General features: G+C 38.7%; 1 protein-coding gene across 1 annotated transcript in view; it reads right to left on the bottom strand.

The window, feature by feature from the left end:
• Nucleotides 1-20,845, bottom strand: part of oclnb (occludin b) — a 51,016-nt gene extending 30,171 nt beyond the window's left edge. The window contains exons 1-4 of the mRNA XM_039759245.1: nt 20,772-20,845; nt 13,536-13,635; nt 7,290-7,965; nt 6,174-6,335 (exon numbers count right to left, since the gene is read on the bottom strand). Of these exons, the coding sequence (XP_039615179.1) occupies nt 6,174-6,335; nt 7,290-7,965; nt 13,536-13,600 (903 nt within the window). The 5' untranslated portion in view covers nt 13,601-13,635; nt 20,772-20,845. The remainder of the gene's footprint in view (nt 1-6,173; nt 6,336-7,289; nt 7,966-13,535; nt 13,636-20,771) is intronic.
• Between the last annotated feature and the right edge of the window lie 250 nt (nt 20,846-21,095).

Here is a 21,095-nt window from a genome sequence, read left to right as displayed (position 1 = left end):
CTCAAACAGCAGATTCATGAATTATACTGCTAAAACATTCAGTATGAAGTTTAAAGAAGTGGCACAACACAACATTCTAAATTAAGTTTTTTGGAAGTAGTATGTCAGCTTTAGTAATTTATTGATTTCTGTGAAAGGGAAATTCTCTATTCATTATGGAAGAACTAGAAAACATTTAAAAGATGGTCCATTGGCTGTTGTCAGCATTTTAAATTATCAGAAAACTGAAAATCCTCATTGACACAAGTATTGAGACCCTTTAATAGTTCAACAAAGCACTTTTGACAGGAGTAGCAGCCTGGAGTCTTCTGGGTTATGAAGCAACACATCTGGATTTGGGGATTTTTCTGCCAATCCTCTCAAGCTTTATCAATGTTGGATAAGAACATCAGTGGACAGCTGTTTTCAGGTCACTCTAGAGATGTTCTATTGGGTACAAAACTGAGTTCTGGCTTGGCCACTCAAGGACATTCATAGAGCGGATCCTAAGCCTCTCACATGATGTCTTGGCTTTATGCTCAGGGTCATTGGTCTGTTGGATGGTAAACCTGCAGCCCAGGCTGAGGTACAGAGTGTCTGAAGTGGGGTTTCAATAAGGATAGCTCTGTACTTTGCTCTTCTGTTTCACTTTAATCCTGCCACTGAAAAATAACCCCAGTGTGGGATTTCCACCACCATGCTTTAGAGTTAGAATGGTGGTGTGCAGGTGACTAATGGTGAGTACTTGCCTTCAGGCATGATGTTTAGAATGGAAGCCAAACAGTTCTATCTTGGTTTCGTCAGACCATAGACTGTCGTTTATCAAAATCAGAGTCCTTTAGGGTTTTTTTTTTTTCAAATTCCAAGCCAACTATGTCTTTGGCCAATCTCCTAAGATTAGTGGAGTGGTGCAGAGGTGGTTGTCCTTCTGGAAGCTTTTCCCATCTCCACATGGTATCTGAAGCGCAGCCAGATTGACCGTTGGGTTCTTGGTCTTATACCAAGGCCCTTCTTGGCTTGTTTTGTTTGGCCAGGCAACCATCTCTGAAAGAGCCTTGGATGTGCACACATATTTCATTTAAGAGTTAGGGAGACCATTGTGCACTTGGGAGCCTTCTCCAAATCTGTGCCTTGATGTAATCTTGTCTCTAAGCTCTGCAGCCAATTCCTTTGACCTCATGGGTGGGTTTTTGCTCTGATACATATCAGCTGTGGGACCTTATATAGACAGGCGAGTGGCATTCTTAATCTTGCCCAATTAATTGACCACAGATAGACTCCAAACAAGGTGTACAAACAAATGATCAATGGAATGGAATTCACCAAAACCAAGTGTCATAACAAAGGCTCCAAATACTTGTGTCATGTGATTTTTTTTTTTTTTACCCTTGGGATTGAGTATTGTTTGATTTGGGAAAAATGTAAGTATTTTAGCATTAGGCTGCAACAAAGTGTAATGAAGGGGTCTAAATACTTTCTGAAGGCACTATATAGATTTGTAGGCTAAAGGGTTGCTTGTTGATATAGTGGGTCAACACAAATCCCTCACAAACTGAGCATCTTGACTTTGAATCACATACAAGGCATTTGTCAATGTGGAGGTTTCACACTCAACCCATGTTGGCAGGGTTTTGCTATGGGTGCTAGGGTTCCCTTCCCATTTTAACAAAGACACACACTTCAGATTACCTGGTGATTTCAGATTGGCTATGTACAAGTGGAAGTATAGTCATGTTCATGAATAGGTTCTGCAAAAGACCAGCACCTGTTTCACAGCTAGGTCCTGTCTAGCAACCCATGTCCTGCTTACAGAGGAATCAAAGCATTACGCAGATCTGAATCTGTTCCTCGGAGCGTCGCAGTCAGGGCAGCCGATGGAACGGTCCTTACCGATGACACTGCAGTTGTGACCCGCTACTTTGAGCAGTTGTTCAAAGCTGATCCTCCGGCTAGGACGATGGATATCTCTGGGTCCATGGTTCTTGAAGATGATCCTCCAATTAGCTGTGAACCACCCAGTCTCACGGAGACTGCACAGGGGGTGTAACAGATTTGTGGGTTTTTGAAGGCTGCAGGGATCTGTGGTTTCCGGGGTGAACTTCTCCAGGCTGGTGGTAAGGCTGTCCTACTGGCATTTCAAGCAATCTTTGCTTCCATTTGGGAGACTGACCTCATCCCAACCTACTGGAAAACGGGACTTGTAGAGTTGGGCTGTAGACCGGTTCATGCCAAAAAACGTTTTTTTACTTTTGTTATGATATGGATTTTTCTTATTCCACAACACCGGTTTAAATAGCCTAAACAATGTTCAGAACGTGGCACAGCGGGAAACCATTTAAGGAGGGGGGCCCTTTTTACTGTTGCACCGCTAAACACACATGCAACGGAGTACATGCGTTAGTGGAGGTATTAAATGGTGAAAATGGACAGAGAAAATTCTGAAACTGAAGCAGTAGCAGATGATAAAGTTGATCATCATGATACAGAAGAACTTTTGCCGAAAAAAGGAGCCGCGTCTGTTTTCTGGAGATACTTTGGTTTTAAAAGGTTGGATGTGGACAATTATGTTCAACTCTGTGAATACTGTTTCTATACTACTTGTACTTGCTTTATTTATTTTTTCAATACTGTGTAATGTACCTGGGTACTGTGTAATAGTGCGACATGTTGACTTTATTCTCATAATTTGTCAACAAAGTAGATCATCATAAGCTAAACTTCATCTTTAAATGAATATTTAAATTTACTAGATTTTCTCAAACCCAATCATAAGTTATGTAGCACATTAAATGCTTTGTGTTAAGTGTTCCCCAAGGCATGTTAATTGCTACGTGCTTGTTAAACATGACCTCCTTTTGTACTAAGAGGAGGCGCAGGCAGCAATTACCACACAGAATACATTCATTTCATGATAGTCCTGCTCCCTGAACATTTAGAATGCCAAGATAAATACTGGAGATCATTTTCATGATAAAATACATTAAAGCATGTATCAATCATGTGGGTGCACTGCTGCGTCGCAGCAAGGGTGTCCCGGGTGTTCCCTGCCTTGAATTTGCAGGTTTTTCTGGTGGGTTTACTCAGTGTGCTTCAGTGTTTTTCAAAGTCATATAGGATGTGGGGTTTTGTTATGTCATATTGATCCTGCTAGTGTATGTAATGCTCGTATTCACCCAGCGATGTGCTGATGCCCTGTTCAGGATTTGCTCCTGCCTCGCACACAATGCTTGCTGGGATGGGTGCAACCCTGAATGGATGGTATAATTAAACATGTATAACAAGATTTATTTTTTTTTTTTTTTTTTTTAAAGTTCTGAACACTCCGTGGTCTAAGTTTATAACTAGTTTTATATTCACAAAGACGTTTACCGTGTGGTTATTGGTTATGTGGAGAAAGAAAAAGTAAGGACAGGAACTGGAGCTTTGGTACATCAGACAGCGACAGCACGCATGCAATTAAGAAAGCCCACTCAGAAGAACATCCATTGAATTCTGTGTTCGTGTCTCCGACCTCCAGATCACAAACCCAATATTTACACAATATTTAAATTAAACCTGTGCGATACCCATTCATACATTCAGTTTTTTGGAGCCTGCCATAAAGTTCTCTACATTGAACGTACACCTGGGGATCCCTTACTGCAAGGGAGCAGCACTACCATGCATGTTTAACACCTTCTTTAATGCATTTCAACATGAAAATTTATCTTAGCATTCTACATTTTCAGAGAGCAGGAATATCCTAAAGTGCAAGAGGAAATCCGTTTAAGAAGTGCGTAGTGATTAGCAACTGGGTCGGGGAACAATTAACACAAAGAATTTAATGTGCTACATTCACTTATGACGGGGTTGGAGAAAATCTAGTAAATTAAACATTGATTTTAGGATGAAGTTTAGTTTATGACATTCTTTGACAAAATAAACTATGAGAATAAAGTGGAAAGTCAACTTTAATCTCGACAGTTTTTTTATTTTTAATTTTTTCCTTCACCGTAGCCCTCATATGCTACCGTGGGGCTATACCGGAAAGAGCATTATAAATGCAAGTGCAGTTTTATTATTTATGCACTGTATATAGCTTAGCTTGAAGGAAGGTCCATATTAATGCAGTTTGCCTTAATGATGGTTCATTTGGTAAAGATGTCATCAACAAGATGCACTTGTTTTATTTTGGTGAATACTGTATAATGCACCTGGGCGTGAAGTCTTCGAAGTAATAGTATTACTATTGTTATTACTATTTTAAATATTGTGCAGCTTAATGATGGCAAAGTTGTTTAAAAAGTCACTTTAACGTGTCAGTGGACAGAGATTGTTAACATTAACAAAATGTAGTTGGTTTACAAAAAAAAAATATTTACTATTTATTCCTTTTCTAAGACATGTTCAGTGTAATGTAACTTTTGACATGCACCTCTGGATATTTTACGAAGTCTAAATGCCTCTTTGGATGGTTCAAAATATGTTGTCAAAATTTTAGTTTGTTATTTGCAAACTTTTTTCAACAAAAAAGGCTCTATTTTCACTGCATCTGTCATGCAATGTGATTCCTTCTGTTCATTAGTGCCACCCCCTTGAAAACTATCACTTTAGGGGCTATGCAAACCTGTATCAATACTTGTGTACACATTACAATGTTTTTTGTACAATGTACAATTCTTATGACAGTGGAATAGGTTATTCTTAGGCAGCAATTACAGTGGAAAATGTGGTTAACATCCACTAATGCATGGGGAGAACAAAAAACAAACATCCAATTCCATGAAACTGGCAGAATTTTGAAAAATACAGCGATATAGAATTTGTCATACAGCCCAGCACTAACTTGTCGTCTCTATCTGGAAAGGGAAGGGCGATTGTCTGGATTGCAGCAACTACAAGGGGATCGCACTCCAAGGTCATGGTGTCCAGTGGCTGTGGGGCATCAGTTGGTGAAGAAAGATTCATGGATCCTGACGATGCTGTGATCTTCACAGAGTCAATGGGAGGCGCTGATCAGGGCGCTCGAGAGACTAAGCGAGGAGTCTGAGTGTCTGGGCTTGCGAGTGTCCTGGATAAAAACCAAGATCCAGGCCTTTAATTAACTCTTGGGCACAGCCATCAGCAGTGTGTCTGTTTGCAGAGAGTATTGACCCTGCTGAGAGGTTTACTTACCTTGGCAGCGACATTCTTGTCTCTGGTGACTCTTCCTATGAGGTCAGTAGATAGATTGGGAGAGCATTGGGGTTCATGAGGTCACTGGAAAGGGGTGTGTGGCACTCCCAATATCTATGCAAATGGACGAAGGTAGAAGTCTTTAGAGTCCTAGTGCTTCCTGCCTTGCTATATGGTTGCGAGACATGGACGCTATCCAGTGACCCGAAACAAAGATTGGACTCCTTTGATACCGTGTCGCTCCAGAAAATCCTTGGGTACCATTGGTTTGCCTTTGTGTCGAATGAGCGGTTACTCATGGAGTCCCGAATGAGACACATTACCTGCATTGTGAAGGAGCGTCAGTTACAGCACTACGGCCATGTGCCGTGTTTCCCGGAGGGTGATCTGGCTCATTAGATCCTCATTGTTGGGGACCCGAGTGGCTGGACCAGGCCAAGGGGTCGCCCACCTAACACCTGGCTGTGGCAGATAGAGGGTCATTTCCAGAAGGTGGAACTGGACCGCATGTCTGCCTGGGCGGTTGCCAACTGGGATCCCAAGTTTCTTCGTCGTGTAGTGGCTGCAGCAATGCACTGTATCAGTGTATGCTTCCCAACTTGACATCAACCATTTTGAGATGACATGCAAGTAAAAATTTCCATTGTATAAACTTTTAAAAACTACTTTAAAACTTGCTGAACAATAAATGAGTCTAGACAGGGCACCCAGAACCTTGAACCAATGACCATCATACATCTTGAAATAAACCAATCTGAATTCTAAATACACACCAACATACTGTAATTACTTATATGAACAATAATCCACTCCTAACAAAATAATCATTCAACTTTATAAGCTGTAAAGTTTTTTAAAATACTGTCATGTTTATAAGAAAAAGTCAACAGATTTGTCTGCAATTACAAGACAAAATGTAGATTAAAAAAGTAATGCAAAAATAACTATGCTACTAGCCATATGCAAGAACACCCTTCACTGGACAAACTAAAAACGTAGCAAGGATATAAAAACTTCTAGAACCAACATGGAACACATACCCATTGTTCTACATCCGGTGCGCCTTCAAAGGGGACAGGCTGTTTTTCCCACACAATGTTCATTTTTCCGTACTTGTTTATCTTCCGTCTGGTTTTCACAGCAAAAAAAATGATCAGGGCCATAGCAAGGATGCAAAGGAAACCAAGCACAATGGCAATTGCCTGAGTGGACAACAAGAAGAGGTTTTTCGTTAAGTACACACAAATGCATTTCCTCTTAACCTTGTGCATGGGCTGATGCTTTGTATCCTTTGTTCAGTTGACAGCAATTGACCTCAAAGAAAATTCAATTGGCCAGGTTTATCTTTAAGTTGCACACTTAGATATTCTGCATAAAATCCCATATTCAAAATGCAGTAAAACCTCAACATTTAAGGTGTTTTGTGGATTGAAAGCAGCTTGCTAAGGATGTGCTAAAATTTGACTTAATCTAACATACTTTAAGAATGATGTACAAATTTAAAAAGAGAAAGATCAAAATAAAGTTATTGTAAAGGTAGAAAAAGATCTTAATATTCCATTACTTAGTCAAGACCTAAAGTTCAGCAATTGCTCAAAAAAATAAAAAATTAATTATTATGTGGTGTGTGTTAGTGAATGACTCAATATTTACAAAAAATAAACTACCATGCCTCATTACTGCTAAAATAACTTGCAATTGGTAATCTACCATTTAAGAGCCTCTGTATATTTATAGATGTTGTAATGTGGCACTAACTTGGAGCCCCTTAATGTCATGGAGGCAGTCAAAGAGGGCTGCACCATCGCTCCAGTTTCTTCAAGCCTGCCAAAGTGGATTTAGCTCCACTACATACTGTTCAGTCTTGAAAGATTCGTATTAAATTTAAGACAGGATTTAAAAATGTGCTGCAATAAATAAAGCAGTTGATTTAAAAGCATCAGAAAACCTAAAAACAAACCACCAAAAGAGCTCTCCAGTCATTGTTGTACCTTTAAAGTTGCACAACTATTGCTACATTTTTTTCTGTAATTTCTTCACCTCAAATTCCCCATACTGTTCAGTGATTTAGTAGCACCAATTTTTTGCTTACATATTGTAACACCAACTTAAACCTTTGCAATGTTAAGCAATATAAAAAGATAATTCCAACTAACCTCTTGAGGTTCCACAACACAGTAGTGGTACAGATACTGGTTGAGGAAAACTCCGGACATCATAGGTGTATTGAATTGTGAGCACAGTCCAACAACATAATTGTAAAAGGCTGACCCAGCAGATTGGGCTACAGGATTGACAGCCAGTAGGTAGACGATGGTTGCAATGAATATCAAAACAGCCAATATAGAGGCAACAATGATTACAATCAAGTAAAATTTCCTGGATCTTGCCATTGAAGACCTTGAGACCATAATCACAAAAATTGCCATGAAAGCAATAAAACATATGGCAGCCATTGCAATAATGAATCCTTTAGCAGCCCTAGGATCAGTGTAATTTCCCCCAATGCCCTGTCCAAATCCGTAGCCTCCATAGCCACCATAGCTTCCATAGTTATTACTCATGGAACCAGAACCAAAACCTGAGTAGCCGACTCCTGTTCCAGTGAGTCCATAACCCATATCAATATCCCATGCCAATGTAGAAGCCACACAGGCAAAAATGCCAACACACATGACAACAATGATGACACAGAGTATCTTTATGATGCCAGGGGGTGAGGTCCACTTATGGAAATCTTGCACCTCATCATCTGGGTAGTAGGAATAGGCTGGCTGAGAACCAACTGGCACTCCATAAACATCTCTGCTTGGAGCATAATTTGAATTATTGCTGTAAAAGAATGAGATAAAATTGATTAAACAAGTATAGATATTTAAATAATGTGACAAAACAGAAATTAAAAGGAATCACTTTTCCAAAAACTGATTATGCAATATTTTGCATTGTTTATTACTGTGTATTAAAAGACAACATGGAGAGATTTGGGTTTCGAAACTACTAATGCAAAAAAAAATTTTGAAATGTTTTCTAAATAAAACTGTTATTACATGGCAGTAGTACAGAGTTTGACAGAATAAATCTTATATATAAAACGTCTATGCATGGAACTGTGTGTCTGTTTGGCCCAGAAGTGAGAGGTGGAATCAGGGTAAGGGATCCACCTCCAAGGACACAGACTTAGCCACTAATAACACAAGTGACCCCGGAACGTCAGAAGAAACAAAACCTCAAGAGACAGACGGACGTCGCTTAGCCACCAACATCGGCAGATCGGTATCCAAATCCTCCTAGGACAGCAATAGTTTTAGGACCCCAGGCTTTATGCAGAACGGGCTTACACGGCTAGTTATAGTATAAGTTACTTGTCTGGGGTCAAAAAACAAGTTATTCATTTCCTCTGCTTTCTTAAATCCAGCTCAGGGTTGAAAGGGGACAGGGCTGATCCAATCCAAACTTGTATGGTAGAATCAGTCTACCACTGATCACACAACACACACACGGGCCAATTTAGAATTGCCAATTCACCTAACCTGCATGTCAGACAGTGGGAGGAAACCTAAAACAGATACAGGGAGAACATGCAGATTCCACATAGGGAATACACAAGTCGTGAACCCTGGCTTCCTTAATGCCCCCCCCAAAAAAAAAAAGTATTAACAGTGCTTTAAGAAATTGCGCAAAGCATTCTAAGACCATTTACAGATCTACATTTATATTTGACAGATACCTTTATTCAAGCAAGCTTGCAACATTTGACACAACTGGTTGCATTCTTTTGGTTTTCCAATTGGAGCACAGGAGGTCAAGTGACTTGCTCATGGTCACACAGTTTCAGTAGCGGGATCTGAACCCACATCCTCAAGGTTTGACAGCCAAAGCCTTAACCACTACACCATACTACCTGCCAGCCTGTCTTTCTCCATTTAAACAGTATCTCCATAAAGAATTTCATGATGTACATCTCAAAAACAAGAATACTGTATTGCCAATTTTGAGGCCTGCTTGACAAGATTATCTTAAATGCCTTGCCACTTTTAAAATAAAAGCTGCAAAAAATGCTTTAAAAAGAAAATAGCACAAACCCTATAATCAGAATAAGTTTATATGTTTAATATGTCACTGTGCTCTGTACAAAAAATATTTTATAAATCCGCTTCTCACATGTACAGCTAAAGACCAGATTTAGCACACAGGGGCTCATCATTTAGAACTGCTAGGAAAGCAGAAGACGACATGAAAGGGACAACTACGACAATGGGAATTGTACTATTTCTGTATGCATGAAATTGAATCCTCTCCTTTGCTTGTTTGGAATGGCATGATTTACCTAATTAAGGGCCTGCACATGGAGAAAGAATATAAAGCCTTGGAACAATGCCTAGCGCACCTTTGAAGCCGATGAACGGATGGAAGATTACGTCATCCGATCCTGAAAATCCTTCCAGCACAGAGACGGAAATGGCAGACTGTATACATTGAGTTTATATATTTTTAAAAAAATTTGTAATGCCACATAAATCGTTATTAAAGAACGTTATTTTCTCTTATGAGATTGCTTACCACCGTATCACTATGGGAGGGGTATCTCCTTTTAATATTATACCTATATAGTTTCAGGTTACTTAAGATGCTGCACTTGCAAGAGAACTTATCCCAACCAGGGAGCTAGTGTTCCCTAGAGGAAAACAAATCCTTTTAATGGAAATACTTGAAAATGTGCACCCATGGACATAGTAAGTACAAAAATGTTGTGCTTTTCTTCTCCAAATGTGTTCTTGATTCAAACAAATGTGCAAGTTCCATCTGCAGCAATTCTCATTTGATTCACTGTGCGACTGGCACTTAAACTGGCCTGTGCAGTAATAGTCTAAATCAAAAAGGACCAATGTGTATTTATTAAATTTGTTAGTTGCTTTGGGTAAAAAGGGACAGCTAAATATAAAACATTCAAATCTGTGAACACTAGCAATTTACTTAGGAATTTGAAACAGCACAATTTGTCAAAAAGAAAAATTGGAAAACATGAACACTGAAAGGAAACAAAACCTGGTTTAGCACACAGATTAAACAAAGACAGGAAAGGTTCAACACATCTGTTAACAAAAGCATTTGTAATTAAAAAGGTCACACATTAAAAAATTAATTGTTTTTGTTCTAACAAAAGTAAAGCCATCTATCATCGACCAGAAGTTTACTACGTGACAATCTGTAGAATCTGCAAACACAAAAGAAAAGTCTTTCTGAAGAGCCTGGTAATATCAAATGCAGGGAACAACAAGAGAGTCACTTTGAATCCATAGCAACACTTAACCGAAACAAAGGGAATACAATTAGTATGTAAAAAGTGTGGTAAATTGTTGTAAAGAAGTTTTACTTGGTTTTAAATTTAGAGTGACCTGGCTGTTGGAAAGAGCTGCCCAACTCATTTTGAAGCTCTGACTCCCCCAATGGGTTTTAAGAAGCATTTTAAGATCCCAGTATGGCAAATTCTCAATGGTTAAGTTCAGCTTGATTGTATGTATGGTTATTTACATTATTGTATAAGTTAAACTTGATTGTATGGAAAGTTATTTTCTTCAAACTTTGGATCTCTGTAGCTGCCCATATTAAAGGTGAAATTCTTGATGCTTGTCTACAGAGTAGTTAATGGATAATCACGAGAGAGAGAGAGAGACTTAAGAGGTCCTTTACTCCTTCTTGACCACCTGGGTCTGCTGTTGAACAACATATGGTGATGCCACTTCTGCAAGGTATCAGTCTCGGATCAGACCATTTTAATATACACTGTAGCTCCTGGCTGGTGGAAAGTACTGCCTGCCTCAATTTGAAATCTAGACTCCCTCAATGTTTAAGAATCATTTGAAGGCTCACTTTCCGTGAATTCCTGTTTAACTGATATTAAGTTTACTGAGGTTTACTCAATTATGACAATTTCTTTTGAAAGTCACTTTGGATACAAGTGTCAGTTTATCAAGTAAATGCAAGCATAAAGAAGAAGTTGATGTTGGAGTACAAATGCCTCACCGCATAGTAAATATCAGGGGGGTTCAAAAGGGCGACCTCAATATAGAAAAAAAGTTTAAATTTCATCACAAAAATAAACTACGAGCATTAAAGTAATACCACTCAATTGCAATATAACCAAATTAATGAGTTTGTATAAAATATCAAATTGATCTACATATTGAATCGCCTTAAGAAGTGGTCAACTTAAAAGTCGGTCGCCTTAGGGCCGATTTATACTTCACGCATCATGGCTGCCACGCGTTCCCAGCGTTCATTTCACGCATCCTCTGAGCAGGTCCTCAGAAATTAAAACGATGCGTGCGCGAGTTGCAGTACCAGCAAAAAGTCGGGGGGCGCAGTGTGCTAAAAGTCGGAACGAGACGTCAGTGTCTCTGTTTACTATCTACATGTGACAGCAAGCCTCTAAGGAGATCCTTCGGGGATTGATGTGCGTGCTTTGCTGTTTGATGAATGGCTCAATGTGGTGAAGCAAAATGCCGACATACAGATGCATTCGTGGTGCTTTTATATTCAAGAGTCGCATATTCCCCAATTGTAATGACACATTTTAAAAGTCCCACATACCACCTTTTGTGCCATCTATTTTTTATTTTTTTACTTTACCTGCCGTCAGGTCCAAGAAGCTCGTAGCAATTAAAAACTGGGATGACGTTTACGATGGTCTGCTTTAAAAATAAACTACAAGGTTAAAGTGGACATTTCGAGATTAAAGCGAAATTTCCACTTTAATCACAAAATACACGTTTTCACCGTGTCTTCTCAGTGGCTCAAATACAGCGCTATACAATATGTTGCTGATGTGAAGTTGCCAAAAAAAAAAAAAAAAAGACAGTACAAAAGATGGTATGCGAGACACTTAAAATGTATCGTGTCATTACGATCGAAGCATTCATCCTGTAGGATCTGCATAGAGGCTTTCTGTCACATGTAGATAGTTCCCAAAGGATCGTAAGGACACGATACATTTTAAAAGTCTTACATACCATCTTTTGTGTCATCTTTTTTATTTTTGTAACTTAACAACAGCAACATAATGCAAAGCGTTATATTTGAGCCACTGAGAAAAAAAATACGGTGAAAACGTGTATTTTGTGATTAAAGTGGAAATTTCGCCGTAAATATTGAAATGTCCACTTTAACCTCGTAGTTTACTTTATCATTAAAGCAGACCGTTGTAAACGTCATCCCAGTTTTTAAATCGCTAAGAGCTTCTTGGACCTGACAGCAGCGGAAAGCAGCAATAGATCGCCACACAGAACAAATTAAATGTATGATATTCCAACTCTCTGCACATTTAGAATCTTTAGATTTATACTTGATGTCACTTTCATGATGAAATGCATTAAAGTGTGTATGTTACATTTTACATATAATTTTGTTTAAATAATGTATACTGTTAATTACACACATGGGGGAATAATTACACACATGGGGGTGTCACGGTGGTGGAGCAATAGCACTGCTGTCCCGCAGGGAGTTATGTTGCTGGTATTTCCTGCTTGTATTCCACACTGTGCTCCGGTTTTCTTCGAAAGATATGCAGATTTGGTGCCACTAAAAATGACACTAGTGTATGCGAGTGCTTGTATTCGCCTTGCAATGAGCTGAGGCCTCGTCAAAGGACTGTTTCTCACTCGTGCCCAATGCTTGCTGGAATGGTCACATCCCTGGATTGATGGATTTAATCAATAAACATTCTTTTCAGAGATACTGCGGTAAGGTGTCATCAGAATTTAATAGGTGTTCTAGGCAATTCACAACACAGATAAGCCAAACATGTTCTCACCGTGATAATATCTCGCACTGCCACCTGGTGGATTCCTCCAGATTTATGTAAAGTACTCGCACAAGTATGAACACTACAACGCTTGCGTAGCAGGAGTGTCCGCTGCAGCATGCGTAGTGTGAAGTATAACTCCGGCCTAAAAAGGTGGATCAGCCTAGTTAGTACTAAAATGTGAATCGAAAATAATTCTGTGTAAGAAATTTAAGAAAATTTTACATTTTTGAACACAAATGTAAATTAAAAATATAAGTAGCTGCAAAGAACAAAATAGAGTACACAGTGCAAGCTGTTAGCCAGTACAGAATTTCTTAAATATTTTTGTAGACTTTCTTTGGTTTACATTCAGAAGAAAATGCAGTTTTTCTCATTTGATATCTGAAAGTAGGCTCCCCAAACAAGAGTTAGGACTTTATGGGTCCCTTTAAATAACATGGATAAGCAGTGGTACTAAAAAGGTCTTTCAAATTAATGTTGTGCCATTTCATTATTAGACAAGTCTCTACTAGCTCAGTAAAACTGAAAATCAAGTGAAACTCTTACTTTTGTGTTTTGAATATCCAAGATGTGGAAAAATTTAAATACTTACTATTCACTTCCTGGCTCATATGGTGGTGGACTACCATATGGCCTTCCAGACATTTTCTCCTCCATCAGCAGTACTTTAGACCCTTGGAGGTCTCTGTTTTCTAAACAAATAAATGCATCTTTATTAAATATGTGATGACATCAAAAGGACAACACTAATAAATTTCCAATTTAATATTTTAACCACAGGAAACAATATTGGAATGAGAAACAACTTCACATGTAAGAAGCAAATTGCTTCAGATGACAATATACAAATGACTATGAAATTTTGTTTTTGAAACAAAACTTTTCAGAAAAATACTTTGCTGAGAATCTGAAAAAATAAACCAAGTTACACAAAGTGACATTTACATGTTCCAAAAGATTTTAGAAGCACTTTGTTTATGCTTTACACAGTGAAAGCACATTTCATGCAACTAAAACATGTACAGGATTGCACAAATTTACATTAGGATGCCTATTTTCAGATCCTCATTATACACAAGAGCATCCCAGTAACACTAAATAAAAAATGAGCTGATAAACCTTCTGCTGTTTCTGTTGTAAGTTATTAATGCTTAGGAAATATACATGTTCTGGGATAAAAGGAAAAATGTCATTTGTACCAAAGTTGGGTAATAGTTCTTGGAGACAGTTTCAAAAAAAAAAAAAAGGTTGCATTGACAACAGGGGAAAGACTGAACCAGGTTGATTAACTGTTGCAAATAGTACTTCAGGGGACAGAAGCAGATAAAAAAAACAGTAAAATGGAGACAAACTAATAAAGCTTGGGTTTTAACATTTCAAGGGCTTTGCAAAGAGGAACTTGCCGCCATTATTAAATAAATACTATAAATACTACTAAAAATCAGTAGAGGAGGAAGGATCTGTAGAGTAACACTATTAAGCTTTATCCACCAGAATATAAGTGTTTCTGGATATCCTCCAACCACACAGCACTAAGTGAGTTTGCATAAATTCTTTCATATAAACAGAGATATATCAAGATTGTGAAGTCTTAGCACTAGCTAGGTACAAATAAATCAATTCTAAATATCTGAATGATGGGCGGCATGGTGGCACAGTGGATAGCGCTGCTGCCTCGCAGTTAGGAGACCCGGGTTCGCCCTGTATGGAGTTTGCATGTTCTCCCCGTGTCTGCATGGGTTTCCTCCGGGTGCTCTGGTTTCCTCCCACGGTCCAAAGACATGTAGGTTAGGTGCATTGGCGATTCTAAATTGTCCCGTGTGTGTGTGTGTGTGTGTGTGTAGGCGCCCTGCGGTGGGCTGGCGCCATGTCCGGGGTTGGTTTCCTGCCTTGAGCCCTGTGTTGGCTCGGATTGGTCTTCAGCAGACCCCCGAATCTGTAGTTAGGATATAGCAGGTTGGATAATGGATGGATGGATGGATGGATATTTGAATGAGCAGGTTTATTAAATTTAGCAGATGCCTTTATGCAAGGTGATTTACAAAGCAAGTTGTATTACATACAAGAATGATTAAAAGGTTGATGCATCAAAAGCAACAAAGAATATTTAATTAAAAAACACTACAAGCAAGAGGGGGTTCAATTTCTGCTATATAATTATACCTACAGCATAGCCGAGAGAAGGGGAGAGAGAAAAAAAAAAGTATCCTAAACTGTCAGTACATATATAGCCATGTATAACACAATCCATAAAGTTTTAACAATAATGAACTGTACCGAGCATTAAAAGCTACAGCAGCATGAGCCCAAAAACCACATTCAAGTTTGGCAGACATTTAAAGACAAACAGGAAATATGCTTATTGCTTTAACATTCTTTTGCAATAGCTCTACATCTTTTGTATCAAACGGGGAACAGGAAAAAGAGAAACACAGCAAATATTGATAACATGATTTATTTGCCTACAGGTATTGACCAATTGATTAGAATAAAATTAAGCGATACAAAGTGTACAAAAAGAACACACTGCAGCACAGTTCTCCCTTTCAATAATAAAAAAGTAAAATTAACAAATCGATCTTAAAAAAAAAAACACACCACACATTTTAATCCTTACACATAATCTATTAGCCTTACCAGGCTCATTCCTTAAGTGATGGAAGGGAAACTCTAGACAACTGAGGCAACACAGCAAATGTGCTAGGAACATTTGCTTTCTGCAATTCCAGGAGGAAATGGTCAAAGAACACATTTTGAATGCAATTGCAGAATGTTAAAATTTATAAATGTAAAAGCCAACATAGTGTTATGATAAATTAAAAAAAGCAAACACCAATCAAGTTTTGCATAATAAATTGCTTGGTTTTTATAAAGTTAAAAGCTAGGAGTTGCTACTTCAGTTTATTTAGCAGACTTGGTCCGTAGCCTTCACCATTTATACAATATCGGAAACTAATTAATATTTCATGTTATTTTAAAATTTAAAAACATTAGTGCTGGTGTTTGCCTGAATATAACATGCGATAAATGGTTGTTTAATTGTGGTTTACTTCTTGCTTTGCACCAAGTGTTGTTGGAAAGGGCTTTCTACCCCACCAAAGAGAAAAATAATGTATTAATTTTATGCTTGCAAGCAAGTTTCATTATTTAGGTGTAATAGAGACAGGTCAGACTTTACAAATCACTGTCCATTTACTTTGCAATTTAATATCCAGTATTGCTGGCTGCAGCTCTGTTGTTATATTAGTATCACATCAGCACTACATAAACTTAAATTAAATATAAATGGCTGATCAGTAACCCACCCAGCTCGTGATAGTACAGTTGAGGGAGTATGAATGGTAGAGTTTGTCTCGGGTTTATGTACACCATGCTGCGGAGGACGACTCCAGACCTCTTACATGACCTACAGTTCTATAAGCTGGATCATACACTGGATGCATAGATAGAAGAATATATGTCACGATCAACTTCAGGAATGCAGAAAGTAACCATTTGTTAGAGCAAATTTTAGTGGCAATGAAGCCATTTGATAGCAAATACACATAAAATAACACATACATACAAGTGCTTTTTTAAAAGAATCATGTCAGTACTCTGATTTTATAGCCTGCCATCAGGATTCTGCCAAAAGATAAAATCCAATAAATAAAAAGGCATTATGATAATCAGGCAACATTTATTTTAAATAAAAATTGGATTCCTGGCAGCTAAGAGAGTCATAACATTTTAAGTCATATAAAGAATCTATAGAATTCACTAAGGCAAGACACCCATGGAAAGCATGCCGGAAGGGGCGTGGATTCACTAAGCCGCCAACAAGACAGACACCTATGGCACACGCAGAGAGGAGCCACGCCCACCAACTCCAAGACCATTGGATATGACGACAACTCGCAGAGCCACGCCCACCAACTCGGGCGCAACGACACAGAAAGAACGGCGTCATTTATATTCGTCCGTCGTAGAGGCCTCATGTACCTCCGAGCCACCTTGATTGTTCATAGAGTCATATTTCTCACGGAGGTGAGTCACCATATGCAGCGTGTAAAACGGTTTGTGAGGGGTATCCCATGGGATCCTTAAAACAATCCTTTACAACTGAGGTTAAAACACAATGAAGTAAGCCGTCTTTAAAAACCGAGTTTTCGGTTATGACGCACGAACGCGTGCACCATAGCAAACTGTTTTACACGCTACATACAGCAACTCTTATCCGTGACAAACATGCATCTTCTTCACTCACGGACAATTATATGTTGCTCTCTCCAGAGTTCCATCTTTTCATTCACTTTCTGTTGTATCCTAAAACCCTCCCTTTTTAGACAACTGTGTCTTTCCAGAAGTGTTCAACCATCAATAAATAATTATGCGGCGCTTGTTATGCCGCGGGTTCACTATTGTGTTGTATTTTGCTCTCTGCAGAGTTCCATCTTTTCATCCACTTACTGTCGTATTCTCACACCACCCGTTTTAGACAACCGTGTCTTTCCAGAAGTGTTTAGCATTCAATAAATACTTATGCATGAGATTGAGCGTGTGTCTACCCGGTGCAGAGAGGTGTGGGTAATACGCTCCCACTGGTTGCGTCCCTACCCTTTGTACACACCTCCCTCCCACCTCGCTACTACCGTGGTCGGGTGTCTTGGTGGATTATATTTAGAAAAGCAGCCAATGACTCAAGTGACGAGTTGGAGGTGGGCACATGAGCGGGCAGTACATACTTGAACGAGGCTTGAGCAGACCAGCACGATGGAGGAAGCCAAATGGACGTCGTCCTCCCCTCCTCCCGTTCCACACTCCACGCTGTGCACCCCCATCCCTCTGTCTGGCAAGAGAAGGCGCGATTGCGGCCCGCCAGTTTTCAGTCACGGACAATTGTGTGTTGGTTCGTTCCGTGCATTGTTACAATGTTGCTTTTCTTGCCGATTTATTACATTACCGATTTTTCAAATGTTCATTTTCTCCCTGTGCTTAAAAATCATTAAAAAAACTGGCCTGATTATGCGGCATCCCGGCTAGTTAAAAGAATGACAGCAAACATTTTCTTCATGTTTGGATAACTTTTGAAAACACAGGAGAGACAAGTACACTACATATTTTATTTCCAAAGCAGAGTTGCAAAGCTGAACTTGGTATCTATAACATATGGATAGGTTTGGTTTGTTTAGATGGACATTAGATAAATCTGAAATTGAAAATATTTTTCTTTTTACTGTTTTGATTGTGCAAAATGTAATTTCTTTAGAACTACTAAAATTTACTTAATTGGGAAGATAATTCAGAAGAAATTCTAACAACCAGTATTGATAATTGCTGTAACTGCAGGTTCACTTTAAAGACCTGCAGGATTAGGCATTTACTGCCTTCCTTTCCACAAAGGAGTCACCACCTACTGTTGAAACCTCACATGGGCGCTTTTGTCGACATTCTCTCAACCAAAGAATTGCCACCTTCAGATGTCACAAATCACAGAATGAACTCCTGAGTAAGTTTTATTATGCATCTGAAAATTTGAAATGCCCATATTCTAAATGACACCCCATCAACACAGCAGATCACATCATATCAATCCTCTCTCTAAAATGATGCGCCGTGGTTTTACATAGATATACAGTGTACAGAAAGAAATAGTCTCCCGTTTATGTATACACAATGCTGCTGGGGACGGCTCCAGAATCCTATATGTCCTACAGTTGTATAAGTTGGATTATACAATGGATGCATAGATGAAGAAATTAACATATATGACTATTAACTTTAATCAGACAGGATCCTATTTTGGATTTCAGCATGGGAAGCCTTCTCACTGCAGTTTGCTTGAACAGAATAATTCTTTACATTTATATAGTGCAACTTTTCTCACTACTCAAAGCACTTTTACATAGCGAGTGGGGAGCTACTTTAAATTGCCACTTATCTGCAACATCCACCTGAATGATGTGATGCCAGCCATTAAGCTCCAATGCGCTTACCACAAATTAGCGATTAGGTGGTGCATGGTGAGAGAGATATCCAATTAGAGAAAGGGGATCATTAGGGGGTCAGAACGATTAGGTCATGGTGGGCAATTTAGCCATGACATCAGGATATGGTCTACTTTGTAGGAAGAATGCCCGGGGATCTTTTATGACAATGGAGAGTCAGGACCTTGGTTTTACATCTCATTCAAAGGACAATAATCCAAAGAAAGTGTTTCTGAAAGACGAATCAGCAAAGTTATGTTTGAACATATTAGGAGAAGTGTGTCATTCGTTCCTGTGACGCACATGTTCACAATCCAATTCCCAATTTTTAGTTTTTGATACCAGGGTAGACGCTAATACCCCATGCCATGAAAATTTCAGAAAATAAATCCATTGGCCACTTATGTTGACTATTGAGCATTAAGACTAAATGCATTAAAGTTCTTTTTACCCTCTTAAAGCAATAAATAAAAGTAGTCTGGAATAATATGATAAACTGATTTATAATAATTGTGTTTACAAGGAAGGACCAGTCATTAACATAAAAGTATAACAAGTTGTTAAGCCTGCTCTGTTTCATTTTTCTTCAGGATACCTTGTTGTGGCACTTGCTGATAACATCATCATGTCCAACTTTCTATCCACCCATGAAGGAAAAAAAAAAAAAAAACACCCGAAATCCTTGCCAGCCTTGGACTCCAGGATATTAGACTGCCAGGCACAATATTATATAACATCAAAAAAAACATCTAGTAGGAGGGAAGGCAGCTGGTTTAGGTCTTTTGAACTGGGACCTTGTCCAACGCTATCAAAGTCTTTGGATTACAACTAACAAGGAGAGAGTTTTTTCTCCAGGATTACATCTGACTAGACTACGTTTTGACGTCCACTGTTTGTCCAGTTGCCATTATATTAATGGACATGCACTGTTAAGATCAATTCATGTTAACTAACTTGAAGTTATTTTACGATGTATTTAACAAAATATGTATTTTATACACACACACTTATTTTCTGAAAACAAAATTTTAAAAAAATCGAGGTTATTCCAATTTTCTCCTTTTCGGAAAACATGTCGGCACAGACTTTAAATTTTCCCTTAGGATATTAAATACACATTTCTGGTAACGATGTTGCAGCATGTGCACGTTTCTAGTTAAAACCTCTCATTAGTATCTCCCAACCTATAATACATGAAGTCTTTTAACGCTTGCTCAAACAGACAGAAGATTGCTGTTGTTGTAGACAAACAGGATGAGAATTACGCATTTTGACCACTTGAATTTCCATCCACGAAAACCTCAATTCTTACAGGGAGTCCAACTAATTTAAGGCACTCGTCTGGGATGAAATTCCGTAGAAAGGACATATTCTTACTATTCCATGAATAACATTTTAGAAATAAACTAAAAGGGAGTGCGAGTAGCAATTTACTTGTTGAAGAGCACCACCGCCACCACACCCCGCTTCAGAATGTTACGTGTATCTCATTTGTAAATCGAAATGCAGGTTTGTAAAAATTACAGCTGACCCACATGAGTCGTTTTCTTAGTCCGTAGATTTTTGTGTACTATCATATGTAGAGCGCTTTATTACAAATTGCCAACGAATTATCAAAAGATAAGGCACGGAATCACAATTTACGGCAATTATCTAAACATACACATTTCATTTGAAAACTCCCTGCGTTTTGTTTGAAGCCTCGTACACAAACGCTGCGATAATTTCACCAAACGTGCGATAAATACAAAGGAACTGTTTTAAATATAATACAAAGCTCCGAAACGTAGGCGATATTAAACTAATCTGCAACAAGCTTCGTTTTGTTCAAAGTTGTTATTCGTTAAACCTATCTTACATACCTCGCAAATGATGACCGAAACAAGATTCCTCTCGAAACCTGTCTGTAAGCTTTGAACTACAACCCAACCCTTGAAAACACCTGGGCAGGTGGCAAAGTCTCGCACTGATTGGATGTAAGCAATTTCATTCAAGTTTAAACCCGCCCCTTCTATTGAAACTGCTCTAACTGGTATTGCGGCTTTAGGTGTCTTTGTTGGTGTCTCATTTCATGTGTTAGTTCATCCAGCCAGCAGCAGACGAGATATAATCTATGACAAAAAATACACTGGGTCAAGACTGGCCAACCAGTGCACCCTGCTCGTTTTGGGTATACGCGTTAGGAA

The sequence above is a fragment of the Polypterus senegalus genome, chromosome 7 (genome assembly GCF_016835505.1).
Source record: "Polypterus senegalus isolate Bchr_013 chromosome 7, ASM1683550v1, whole genome shotgun sequence".
Taxonomy (NCBI): domain Eukaryota; kingdom Metazoa; phylum Chordata; class Cladistia; order Polypteriformes; family Polypteridae; genus Polypterus; species Polypterus senegalus.
Note: the sequence above shows the minus strand (reverse complement) of the source record. Positions and strands in the feature narration are given on the sequence as shown.